This window comes from Dicentrarchus labrax, unplaced genomic scaffold (assembly GCF_905237075.1).
Source record: "Dicentrarchus labrax unplaced genomic scaffold, dlabrax2021, whole genome shotgun sequence".
NCBI classification, from domain to species: Eukaryota; Metazoa; Chordata; class Actinopteri; family Moronidae; genus Dicentrarchus; species Dicentrarchus labrax.
The window spans coordinates 2530552-2544241 of NW_026136708.1; the positions used below are offsets into that span (position 1 = coordinate 2530552).

At 43.3% G+C, this 13690-nt stretch overlaps 1 protein-coding gene across 2 annotated transcripts in view; it reads left to right on the forward strand.

Moving 5' to 3' along the window:
* rev3l (REV3 like, DNA directed polymerase zeta catalytic subunit) overlaps nucleotides 1–13690 on the forward strand; it is a 79442-nt gene that overhangs the window by 52562 nt on the left and 13190 nt on the right. For both annotated transcript variants that reach the window (XM_051409858.1, XM_051409859.1), the window contains exons 10-19: nucleotides 45–173; nucleotides 445–682; nucleotides 1792–1934; nucleotides 4294–8065; nucleotides 8669–9546; nucleotides 9724–9809; nucleotides 10002–10127; nucleotides 11833–12025; nucleotides 12203–12317; nucleotides 12542–12657. In XM_051409858.1, coding sequence (XP_051265818.1) covers nucleotides 45–173; nucleotides 445–682; nucleotides 1792–1934; nucleotides 4294–8065; nucleotides 8669–9546; nucleotides 9724–9809; nucleotides 10002–10127; nucleotides 11833–12025; nucleotides 12203–12317; nucleotides 12542–12657 — 5796 coding nt within the window. The remainder of the gene's footprint in view (nucleotides 1–44; nucleotides 174–444; nucleotides 683–1791; nucleotides 1935–4293; nucleotides 8066–8668; nucleotides 9547–9723; nucleotides 9810–10001; nucleotides 10128–11832; nucleotides 12026–12202; nucleotides 12318–12541; nucleotides 12658–13690) is intronic.

Genomic DNA, 13690 nt, shown 5'->3' on the forward strand with positions numbered 1-13690 from the left:
GTGATGCTAACACTTGTCTTCTCTCCATGCCAACCCCATCTCAGACTCTGTGAGGAGCAGTGATAAAATCCCAGAGGAGGCTGTTGTTGATGAGGAGGCCATCTTGAGCCTCCTGGAGAACAGTCAGACCTTTCTCCCGCTCTCCCAGACATCCAACCATTCGCCCCTATTAGGTACGGTAGCCACTTTGACCCGAACACACTCTGCTCACTTTCTTGTCCTTCTTTGTGTTTAAAAATTAAAAACTTTCATTTATTTGAAATAAATGCGTGGCTAAGAGGTGATAACTGTGCCAAATCCTGTAATCCTGCAAAAATAAAGCCAAAGGTTTGCCAATTCATAGCTTTGACTTAACTGATTAATTTGGGACCACTCTTGAAGTTGTTGCTTGCAGCTAATTGATGTAATGTCTTTTTAAATGCTTTGTTTTTGTTGTGTATGCAGACAGCAGCCAAGACCGTGTCATCATTGATTTGCTGGCAGGCCTGGAGGACGATGGTTTCTGCAGGACCCCCGTTAGGCAGAATTCCCAGTCCCAGTCACTTCCTGGTGCCAGGAGCTACCACTGCAACAGCGACGAGGAGGAGGCAGGGCCCGAGCTGGACAAGGAAGAGGCTGAGCTCAGCGTGATAATGTCACAGCGGTGGGACAGCGAGGCTCCTCAGAGCTCATCCTTAGCAAGGCATGTTCGTCTCTGTCAGAGTGGAAAAACCTTTTGTTTTGTGTACTTTCACCTGCATCGGTGCTTACATACATACATACATATGTCATCATGTACCAAGGCTGAATCCTTGCTGCAGCGGCCCAGGCTTTGCTGCGTGTCAACCCCTCTCTGCCCCCCTTTCCTGTCTATCTTCAGCTGTCACTATCGATTTAAAAAAGGCAATAAAAGCCCCAAAAATACATTGAAAAAATATGTTTTTGTTATTTGTGTAGCTAATATGTAATAAGCCTGTCTGCCTACCTACCTGCCTATCTCTGTGCACCCTGCCCCTGTTCCACAAGCCGGCGAGGCAGATATTGCTAAAGCTACAGAGCTAGTCGCACGAAAATGTATAGTTCCACCTGTACCTACAACAGTTCGCACTGCTAAACAAAGCAAAAAAAAAAGTAGTAGAAAAGGCTACGAATAAAATGCGTGTAAGATGCGCTGTGCTCCTCTCAGGCACTGTGTTTGTGTTCGTTTGGTGAGGGGCTTTGGAGGGAGACCTGAAAGGAGGGGATGGGATTTCTGCAGTTGGATACTTTCAAAATCTAGTGAGCTCTTGCTGTTTTCTCCAACTACCCTTGCTTCAATCATACTACATGTTTTAGTTATCATTTCTGCATTGCTAAAACTCACAACTATTCTTACACTAAACAGATCGATCATAAACAGGGAACCTTTAATTAGTTCATGATGCCAGAAATCCATGCAATTGTCCAACTGCCAGCTTGTTGATTGTACGGGCAAGTAATTACACCTCACAATCCCTTTAAACCTGAATGTTACACAGCTAATCTGGCAGAAATTCAGCAAGATTGTAATAGTAAATAGTAAATAGTCTGGGGCGATCAATTTGAGTCTGTACAATCTCTGCCCAGCTTAAGAAAGTAATGTAAGTTACAAGCAATACAAACATCAAGATAAATCAGAAGTAAGTGAAATATTCATTATCCATGCTGTCTGCGTGCTCCTCCTCTGTGTACGAACACAAGCCAGCAGACACTTATCAGTCAGGTGAAAGTCGGCCACAGTGAGCCATGCCTGTGCATGTTTAATCAGTGTTCTTGTCATCCCCGTGTGTACAGGCCCGGTGTGAAGGAGCCAGAGGACGGCTTCAGTGACGAGCAGCAGGAGTCCTCTGACGAAGACATGGAGTGGAGTGGGAATAACTCTCTGTTCGCCAACCTGTCCATCCCCCAGGTCGATGGGGCTGCAGACGAGAGCAGTGGTGAGTCATCTCATGCTGAGACATACTGAGACATCACTTAAATGTCAGTTTGCTTTGACGCTTATCTTATATCCCCTGCTGATTCATGTTCCAACAAGGATATCAGAACATAGATCAGGCACAATAACAATTTGGGTTGATGCTAGGTTTTGGCTGTATGATCTAATTTAATTTGAGGGAGCTGTGATTTAATATAGTGCAAGACCTCTGGGATTGTAATTGATTCCCTGGAGTTCAAGTTACTGTCAATTAACTCTTAATACATTTTACAATCGCCATGAAAGCAGTCATATACAGACAAGTGTAGCAGTTCATTCTAACTACACCATCCAACCATGGTCGAGGCCAACACCAATCCACCAAACATTGTCTATAACTTTTTTATAGACCTAATTAAATTCATGTGGTGTGTGTGTGTGTGTGTGTGTGTGTGTGTGTTATATATTAATATATATCTTGATAGAGTATTTTGATTCTGGTTGGATCTTTCTCAGGTGAAAATATCAGGTGTTACTTTCCAACCTTGTACATACTAGTGGTGGGCCATATGATAATATAAGAAGAGATGTGGTTAAATAACATTAGTATTCATCACTGTACATACACAGAGACACATTCATATTTTCCATATTTTTTTTTAGAACCAAATGGTTCCTGGGTCAGCCGTCTTTGTAGCTTTGCTGGAATATGGGTTGTGGTCGAATAGTCCAAAAAATCTTGTCCTATGTCCTTTCCTTAACACTTTTACTTGACCTTGGTTTAAACAAAACAAATTCTTATGATGATAGCTAACTACCAATTCAATATTCTTGTTCAAGATTTGAAAGAATACATTTGTATTTCCTCAAGTTTTGGCTGGTGTCAGAAACACAAAATATTTGCCTTCACATGTTTGCTTTAAATGTTACTGATGCAAGGAATTGTGGGACAGCATTATCTCCTTTGCATTGGTAAAGGATGGTCCAGTGTATCCTATACTGAAGGAGTTAAGAAAGGAAGCTGTGAAGCACCTTTCCTCAACATATAGAATATTGAGCAGCTCTTCTCATGGCTGCCACTGAAATACTTCTGGGTCATTTCACTCAGTTAGAAACATTCCTGAGCAAAAAAGACCATTTAAATACTGCCTTGGTTAAAATTATGCACCTCAACTGCCATATTATAGACATATATGGAAGACACAAAGCTGCTGTGCATACACACACATTAGTATTCATCACTGTACATACACAAGCATAAAAGTTGACCATTTGTACAGTATTTGTATTTCCTATCTCTTCTGTAGCCAAGTTTTAATTCATCATTCAACTCATGAACATGTTCATGTCAGACAGACTGGCATTACAAACAGATCATCATGAACAGAGCTGTCTTTGAACAGCAGTCAATGAGGACATATGTAACATGGTCTATTTTCAATGTCAGACCTGGGAATAGGCACTGGCAATTGTTACATCAAACATTTGCAGTCTAAATAGATATATTACCACTGGAGCCAGTTTCTAGTAAGACCTGATCTTCAGGGGCTGTATTGTATCTTGCCAGTAGAGTCCTGAATGCCATTAAATGTACCTAGGCAAGAGAGAAGTGCCATACACAAAGCTGCTATTTTATGTCTACACTAATTGGTGTTTGACAGGTGACTAGTGGATGGATGGATGGATGGATCATAAAATACATTTGAGATATTTTAGAAACTACACCATAGACTTTATACATGAAACAAAGTAAAATATTGACTTGTTAAGTCAGTTTATCTGGCATCAAATACCAGTGTATCAGCATGCAACATTCTTTCCAGTTGGCAAAACAAATAATACTTTGATTGACAATTCAAGACTTACGGGATAGGTTCGATTTGTTGCTGAGCCAACTGAATCATTATTAAACGGTTTTAAAAGTTCATTATCATTCTATTGCTACACAATACAAATGTGATGAGATTCATTATCTATAGCACATTTTAGACAGTGAATGGATCTTAGTGACTTAAGAGTCCTCTGGATTACCTCTAACTTCTCTCAGACTTTGGAGCTACTTTTAGCGCTAAAATGGTTTGTGATCGTTCATACCAATAGCTAAGCAACCTTAGGAGTGACAGACCCAATATTTTTAGGATTTTCTCCTAACTTAGCGAGTTAGGAGCTACCTTAGGATGTTTTGTGAATATGGCTCCCGGTTATTTACTTTAATTATTAATAAATCATCATTCTTTAAAGAACATATTTTAATTTTGATTTGAAGAGAAACAATTATATATGAAAATTAGAGATTTTAATCCATATCTTGTTGCTGGTAACTCTTATTATTATAATAATAATAACAACACGTCTCTTCTTCTCTTCTGTTGTATCCATAGATTCGTCCTTAACAGACAGTGGCTCCAGGACCCAGTCTTCTCTAATAGTCACAGAAAAGATGCTCGGGAAAAGGACTCCCTTTTCTGGGGAGCCTGTTCACCTGGAGTGCAAGCACTCCGAGCACAGACAAGTTCATGTGCTGGACACTGAGCAACCACTTGACAAGCACTTTCAATCGAAAAGCAGCCAGGACAGCAGTAGTGAATGTTCAACAGGGTTCAAGGTCAATAAAGAAATCCCCTACATCCCACCAGTCAAACACCCCATTCCCTGCAAGATGGCCAGTCACCCTGAGGTATCTCCCCTCTGCGTAGACAAAGAGGACATACGACCCCTATACACCTATGAAAAGAAAACCTCCATACCTTTGGATAAGACAGATTTAGAAAGTTTCCCATTTGGTAATGGAAAGGTCACCAAAAACAGGAAGAAGTACGGCAGCATAAAGAATGTAGAAACTAACTGTCTGTCCATTCTTCAGAACCACAGGACCTTCTCGCTTTGTTACTCTGAGCTGAGAAACTGCTCAGCTAAGACAGAGCTGGAACTGAGCCAGAAGGACAGTAAAAGCCCCATCCTGAGGAACATCTCCTCATCTCCATCACCCATGGAGGAGGATGAGTTTCTTGATCCTCAGGTGGAAGAAATAGGCCAGGATAGTGAGGAGGGGGATGTTGGTGAACTCAAAATCAGGTACGAGGACTATCAGGAAAATAAGACCGAGAGGACTATAGTGGCCCAGCAGGAAGCACACTACAAGTTCTTCCCAAGCGTCATCCTCTCCAACTGCCTCAGTAGGAAGAAAGCTGGGAGCAAAAAGCTAACTGATTCTTGCAGTGAGCTAGAACAGGCCGAGCCTCGCAGATCTAGACTAAAAGTGAATAGAAAAAGGTTGGGAATGGTAGGACAGAGGAACAGATTAAACATAGTTGAAAGCTCTACCTCTGACAGCCAAGTTAGTACTGGCCTCACCTCAGTCACACCTGCTTGTCCGGTGACTGCAGAACCAGAGATGCCAATTTTGAAGGATGAGCCAATTAAAGAGGCTGAGCCAATTAAAGATGGGCCAGTCACAAAGGAGGAGCCAGAAAGTGAGGACAAGTCTGTAAATGAACAGACAAAACCAATTTCAGAACCCCTTGCTACCCCTGTTTCCAGTTTTACTAAAGAAGTGAAAGAGTCAGCAGAGGATAGGTTAAGCCCACTGCAAGATTTATCAGCTAAAGTCACCTGTACTAAACCTTCAGCACTGCCTGGTAGTAAATACACCCTGAGGACCAAACGGAAGATGATCTATGATGGCGAGGATGGTGAACACTCAGGTGCCACTCGTTCTAAAAACCCAGACTCCATCAAAGAACGAGTCAAGGATGTGAATGTCACCAGTGGGCAGGAAGTAAAATACCAGAAACGGCGCAAGAAGGAACCCCCTATCATCATCAAGTATATTATTATCAACAGATTCAAAGGACAGAAAAACATGCTGGTGAAGATGTCAAAAGTGAATGCAGAGGAGCAGTTGGTATTGCTGACGCCTAAAAAGCTAGAGCAATACAATAAACTTGCACCTCTCAAGGAATTCTGGCCCAAGGTGCCAGAATCCACTGCTGTCAAGTTTCCCATCACTGAGCCAAAGCCCAAAAAACAACCCAAAAGAAAGGCAAAGGTCAACTCCACTAGTAAGAAAACAGTCTGCAACTCCTCTAAGTCCCGGGTCAGACAGGGAGAGAGGGTCAAAAAGATTAAAGGCTGTCAGAGAGGCCCAATTCTACCCTCTCTACCGCCTCCTCGACCATGTTACTGTGAGCTAGCAGATGACCATGGCATTGAGTATTCTGATGTCATGGTAGAGTTGGGCTACCTCTCTGACAGATCCCCAAGCCCTACAGACTCAACACCCCCACGTTGTTGGTCCCCAAGTGACCCTCTTATGGACACAAATAGTTCAGAACAGCTAATAAATCCACTTAGTGACCCATGTCTTAGTTCTGCTTTTCACAAGCCACGCACAGTGTCTTCAACCAAAAGAGCACAAAATAAAAAACCTAAGAAATTCACAGACACTAAAAGGAGAGTAAGAAAGTCTGCTATTAAGCCTCAAGAGGAAGAGGAACCCAAAAAAGAGAAACTGAAAAAAAGTGGTGGTGCTGCTCAAAGGCAGAGAAAGAAAGCTAAAGATACAGCTGAAGCTACTGTCAACAGTTCTACAATCACTACAAGACCTAGAAAGTCTCGCAAAAAGAAGACTGAAGAACCCAAAAGCCAGGACTCAAGCAAAGACCACTCCCAGCTCCTTTTCCCAGAGGATGAGTTACCTTCTTCTGAGAGCTCCTCTCAAGGTGTCCCTCCATTTCAACAGCCAGTGAGCACAGATCACAACAGCCAGGGTAATTCCCAAATGGCATCTATATCAGTAGCTCAGACTATAGAACCAAAAGTTGAGGACTGTGAGGCTTCTATCATGGAGGTCAACCAAAGCCTTTCAGCACCAGCTCAACTGAAGCAGCAAGGTTGCCAGACCACTGTGGTAAAGGCAGAGGATTCTCAGGAGTGCATGGCCCCTCCACCTCCTCTGGCTGGTAGATCTGTATTGGAAGACAGTAAAGAAGCACAGCTAGCAACAGCCTCCCCTTACTCTGGCCCTAAGAACGGGGAAATCCCCACTCTCTCTGAGACCCCCTCTGGCTTGGCTGTCCTAAAGCAGCTTCTCCAAAAGAGGCAGCAGGGACAGGCCCTTCCTTTACAAGTGGTTGGTGCAGACCGCCACTCCACTGCCATAGCTCAGGCTGCAGCACTACTAGATCCCACAACTAAACCAGTCAAATCCAGAAGAGCTCCCCCCACCACTCCTCGGAAACCCAGGGCGCCAAAATCTACCAATCCCAAGGATAAAAAGCCCAGAATCAGGAAAGGCAAAGCAAGCAACACTCAGCCAAATCTGTCAGTGAAGCAGGAGGGCAACGTGTCAGATGACAGCCCCATCTTCCTGTCAGACCCAGGCCTGGACAGTTGCAACTTCATAGAGGACAGCTTATCACCAGAGCTCCCACACAACTATACCTTTGATATAAATGCTATTGACCAGACAGAGTTCTCCAGCCCATACAGTGGCAGTCAGTTTGTCCTGACTGATAAGAATTTACCAGTCAAGTTCCTGAGTGATGTAAGCCAGGAAGCTGTATCTGCTCAGGTACTGGGCTTTGAGAAGAAGCTCGATAAGCTATTTGGTTCTGTGGAGGAGCTACAAAGAGGTTCTGACTGGCACAAACCAAGGCCAGCCAGCCCAGACCTCTTTGATAGACCTGAGAATGGGGAGTCAAATCACCTCACATTCCTTGACTCTGAGAAAATCAAGAGCAAAGAGTGGGACTTCTCCTTAGGTAAAGCCCATACACTCAGTCCCTTTCAAGACTTTCACTGTGAGAATAAAGAGCTGCTCTTTTCCGTCTTCGACCCTGTCCTACCTTTGCCTTTAAGTTCTGCGTCATTCGTCGACCATGAGGGCTCCCCAACAGGTGAGCTTCTGGAGGGCATTGATGGACTAACATCCACCACACCCAGTAGCTCTCCACGCTCCATCAGCTCACTGTCCCAAGTGAGGGCAAGCCAGTTGCTGCGGGGGGGAGGAGGTGGAGCCCACATTCTCAAGCCCCTCATGTCCCCTCCAAGCCGGGAGGAGATCCTTAGCACTCTACTGGACTTGGAGATGTCAGAGGCCACCTTCCAGGAGCCGTTCTGCAGCGATCCCTCTGATGCGCCAGGGAAACCAATGTAAGACTACATGCACCAGCGGCACAAGCAGAAGTAATGATTACTTTTATGTGTGGACAGTGCATAGATACAAATTTATCTGAAAAGCCTTCTACATTAGGTTAGTCTACAGGCCAGTGTCTAAAAACTTCACTCACTAGAAGCTGAGGACTTTCTCCCAGCTGTCATTGGTAAACTGGGCGGAATCAATTCAAGAGTTTAAAAAACCCATTGTCGCTGCCATTCTAGCAACCACTTTGCATTTAGAAATCCCCAGACAATTGGCACTGAGATCGCCGATTGTCTGGTATCGCAAGACTACTTAAAGTTACTCTGTCGAGTTTTGTCCACTAGTAGTGTTTACCCTACTATTTCATGTCAAGATAGCTGCTGTGAAAAAGGTTATATTGATTATATCGTGCACACTGATTGTGAACAGAACTTTTGTAGACGTTGCAGTACTAATAATAATAATAATAATAATAATAATAATAATAATAATAATAATAATGATGATGATAATATATACATTGTGATTTTCCACTTCAGAAGCTGCGATAAATTTCAGTAATGGATAAAATGTTAATAAGTCAAATAATGACATTCCTCTTGTCTTTTCTCCAGGGAGGTTGGTGGCCGTAAGTTAATGGTGGGTACCAGACTGGCTAAGGAGCTAGCAGAGTTTAGTGGGGAACTCTGTTTAGAGGGCCTCCGTTTCTGGAAGACGGCCTTCTCAGCCATGACACATCCTGCCATCACTATTACCTCATCTTCTCAAGACAGAAGTAAAGAGCAGGTCCAGCTTGACCCATCTGCAGCCAGTGACAAGAAGATCATCCTTCTGCCCTGCAAAAACCCACCAAGCCAAGAGCGCGTGCACCTGTGGCTGGAAGCCAGGAAACAGTACGAGAGTTTACAAAAGGGGAGAAGAGACACAGGGGGGCTGAAGAAAGGGGCTGGGCTGGATGTGGAGGGGAACCCAGAGAGAACTGAGCAGCCATCTGCTTCAAGTTGTCCAGCAGTAAATGTTGAGCTGTGCTCCAGTATCAGAAACCAAAGGAGAAAGAAACGCAACCTGTCCTTAATCATATCTCCCATGAAGAATATAGGCTTTCAATGTAGATCTACAGAGGGGAGTCCAGTTTCAGATGAAGGCGGTGTGGTTATTGAGCAGGAGAGTGGAGAAAAAGATGATGATGATGATGATGATGATAAAGCGACCTCTCCAGAGTTCCCAGAGTTGCCTCCCTGGCAGCAGTCCTGTCAGCCTAGCCCCTCAGCACCAGACCAGCTCAGCAAAAACTCTCCAGAACCTCTGTCACCTAGGCTGTCCAACTCCCTGGAGAAGCTAGGGGAGAATCTTAGCCCCTCACTCCTCCATGCCAGTAACACGGAAGAGGAGAGGACTAGTCCCCTCCTCCTTCACAGCACCCCCTTTTTAAGGAGGCGGCGAAGAAGCAATGAAGATCTGGATCCAGTGTGCAGCACGCCCATATCTCAGGGTAAGAAAACAGCAGTTTCATCTATGTTATCTGTAATAGAAATTGGCAAGTATGCCTGGAATTGGAATATATCATAGCTGACCAATACTTTGACTTATTTCTAACTTGTGTAAATGTTCTGCATGCACTCCTGCTAGTGATATTGTTACCTAACCCATGTTCTTATTCCTGCTGCAGAGGATCCCACTTCTCAGAGGCTCCAGCAGAGGAGGAGAAGCCAAGCAGACCCACTGAGACGAGTGTTACTGACAACACAGATGAAGGTTAGACTGCAATTGTTGATCTTTTTTTTTTCTCTGACCTCTCACCACATCAAAGACCCCAGTCTACCCTGGTAGGCAAATCAATGTACCTGATATTATGCCTCCAGCTTGTTGCTTTGAATGAAGTCAGTGTTTGAATTGAGCTTTAATGATTTTTGCCTGTGTTGTCTTGTTCATTTGTCTTTTCCACAGAACCAGTTTGCTGCTTTGAACGTGCCAAAGAAAGATAATTCTCAGATTGAAGGGCCCAGCATAGCCAACTCGTACGGCTTCAAAATCAGCATGCAAAACCTGCAGGATGCCAAAGCTCTGCATGAGGTGAGCAGTAGCTCTTAAGACCCCAGCCTTCATTCACACTGAATCTGTTTTTGCGCTTTTAGGAAAGAAGAAAAGGTTATATTAGTCCAATATTTAGGTTTGGAGTTCAACAGGGGGTCCTTAGAGTTACTGCTGGCGGCACCAACCGATACCATAATATCGTTTGATAATTTTGTAACTGTGTTTTTATTTTTTCGAAAATTTAAATATGAATCTGAAAATACTGAAAATCTGAAAATATATTGTAAATGTTATTGTAGGCCCAGTATGATGCAACACAATGTTATACAATGTAGGCAGTACCTGCTCTGTCTCTATCAGCTATGGGGTCCTTGGCTTGAAAAACATTTAACCATAATGCCTTCCTGGCATTTCATCAGGAATTTTTGTACATTTTTCTCAACTTTTTTTTTTTTATTTGGTGATCATTTTGGCTGTGTTACAGCTTGCGGCATAATTTTTTGCCAAAACTTTTCTTTTTAGTAAATATTTTGAAATCCAATGTCTTTTACTCTTACATGTCTTTTATACTTTATTGATGCATTTTGCACCCTCTTGACACCTTCGTGGCAAAATTTACACGTCCACAAAATTGCTTATAAATGGGCTTTGGCTGTGTATAGACACAGGGTTGGAGATAGCACAATCACCAGACAATAGTTGCACTCAGCTGCACCTGTTTTTATTTATTTAAATATTTTTGTAGTAGTAGAAAGCTGAGAAGAAGACAGAGAATATTGGAAAACACTGGAGAGGAAGTTTGGCAGTGTTCGATCCTCAACCAGCAGGGGCACACATGGTTTCAGGGTTTCAGAGGTGGCGGGCTCAGCCACTTGAGTATCTGCTGGAATGCAAACTCATGCTGAGTTTTACCACTGAATGCCATTCTCCTTGGAGCCCATGCAGTCTATTAGGATTTATTTAATATTCCTGGCATTTAATGGATGCTTTTATCCAGACAGACTTGGAGTGAATGTGTCAGTAAAAAAGCTTCAATCACTAAAATAATAAGCAGTCATTAAGCAAGGGGTGAAATATTCAAGGCCATGGCAATTATATGGCAACTAAAAAGTGATCAGATAAGAAAACGATTCTGGGCATAGTGGGGGGAAATATAATGGTTATTTAGATGTAGTTTGAGTGAAGAGATGAAGGAATATAATTGAATAGGTACAGAGCACCCTGATGTGCTGCTGAAGATGAGTTTTCTGCCTTGTGTTGTTTCTTAGTTAACAGACACCATCACCACGAAATCCAAGTCTAAAAAATATGTCTTCAGACTGATTGTCCTGCTAGATTGCCATTGCCAATACTGCTGTTGCTGTGCACCTGTCTGTCTGTATGTCTGTCTCTCTCTCTCTCTCTCTCTCTCTCTCTCTCTCTCTCTCTCTCTCTCTCTCTCTCTCTCTCTCTCTCTCTCTCTCACCCCAACTGGTCGAGACGGACGACCACACACCTAGAGCCAAAGGATCTGTCCTAGGTTTCTGCCTTTTAACAGGCAGTTTTTCCTTGCCCTTGTCGCCTAGTGCTTGCTCATGGTGGTACTGTTGCATCTCTGTAAATAATGTTTTAAAGAGTTCGGTCTAGACCTGCTCTATTTGAAAAGTGTCCTGAGATAACTTCTGTTATGAATTGGCGCTATACAAATAAAATTGAATTGAATTGAATTGAATTGAATTCATCCTGATTTGTCTTCCCTTCTCAGGTCCAGCACCTAACACTGATGGGCATGGAGCTCCATGCAAGAACCCGACGTGACCTCGAACCTGACCCCGAATTTGACCCCATATGTGCCTTATTCTACTGCCTCAGTTCTGATGGTCCCCTGCCAGATGAAGACAGCACCCAGCTGACGGGTGCCATTGTAGTGGACAAAGACCATCAAAGTTGTGACCGAGGTTAAAACTCATTTCATTATTGCCCTGCTGAAAATGAGGATATTTGTTCCTTAAATAGTTTATTATTATGTAACATTATTCAGCAAAGTAGGCAGCATTGTTTTTGTGGATTGCACCTAGTCACATGATCAGCGTCTACATGCAGTGGGGCTAATGAATCTATTGAAATGCCCTCAGGAGGTCACAGAGGAACAGCGCCCCTGCTGGTCAGGTCGGGCGTCTCTGGGCTGCAGGTGACCTACGCCACTGATGAGAAAGTGCTGTTTCAGGAGTTGATCACCATCATGAGGAGGTGTGTATGTGTGACTAAGCAGTTGTAAGCACAGCTCCTTAATATACTGCTCCCTTTGAATGAACAGTAATGGAGTGGCGTTGCTATCAGTAAATATGTAAAGCTGGTGATGGAGCAAAATTACAAGTTAAATTTACTTCCTTCTTACATTTGAAAAAGAAGACCAAGACCACCATACTACAGTTCTCAAATGCTGACCTTACCAACCCCCTGTGTTCTGTCAGGTTTGACCCAGACATCCTGGTGGGGTACGAGGTGCAGATGCATTCCTGGGGCTACCTCCTCCAGCGGGCTGCAGCGCTTGGGGTGGACCTGTGTCAGCAGCTGTCGCGGGTGCCAGGTAGTTAATAGTTAAAGATCTTCTTCAGATCTGTATAAAGACTTATTTACAAATAGACGACCAGTAATGTGTGTCTGATGATTTTCTGCAAAAAAAAAAACATTTTCCACATTAAAATCTTTATAGCATCATCTACTCATTCTACATCATTAAATCTTCCAGAATCTCTGAATATGCAAATGTTGTTGAATTTTTCCTGCTGGATACAATGTCACAAGTATTGCTGGTAGGCCCCGCCCCTTAAAATCAGATTTTCAATGAGCACAGAGAAACTTTCCACTTTCAACAGATGAATGTGAAAACATCCTTCTAGTGTCAAACTCTGCACAGACAGCATTTATCACACTGTAGGAACTAGAAACTGATTTCTGAATGGAGGGGCACTTTAATGTGAAAAAGCAGAGTTCAAAGCAGATCTTTTGTATGCAAAAGATAGACATGTAGAAATGCATATGGCCAAGTATAACTACAATATCTGCAGTACCTAACTTATCTATGTGTATCTCATAGTTTTATATGAGGAATAAGTTGCTGAGCTTGACAGAATATACAGCTCAATCTGCCATGTTCCACACAGTGAACCTCCTTTGGTGGTTGACTATTAAGCCAGGAAGTCCTATCGGACTGAAGGTGTGCGCTTTTTTTTTCTTCTAAAGTGTTTGTTTTTGAGCAGTCCCTTTATTCCATTCTGCAGGAAATTATTAAATCCAGGTCATGACTGTGTGTGTGTGTGTGTGTGTGTGTGTGTGTGTGTGTGTGTGTGTGGGGCGGCGCACACATACACACTGTAGGTACTGTTAAGTACAAACACATGTGGCCCTGTTTGTGTGTAGACGTGCACGATAGCACAGTGTGGGAACAGCGTGTGTGTGTGTGTGTGTGTGTGTGTGTGTGTGTGTGTGTGTGTGTGTGTGTGTGTGTGTGTGTGTGTGTGTGTGTGTGTGTGTGTGTGTGTGTGTGTGTGTGTGTGTGTGTGTGTGTGTGTGTAGTAACTTAATGGAGAGCCTCCGGCGGCTCCCCTCCTCCTCTGTAA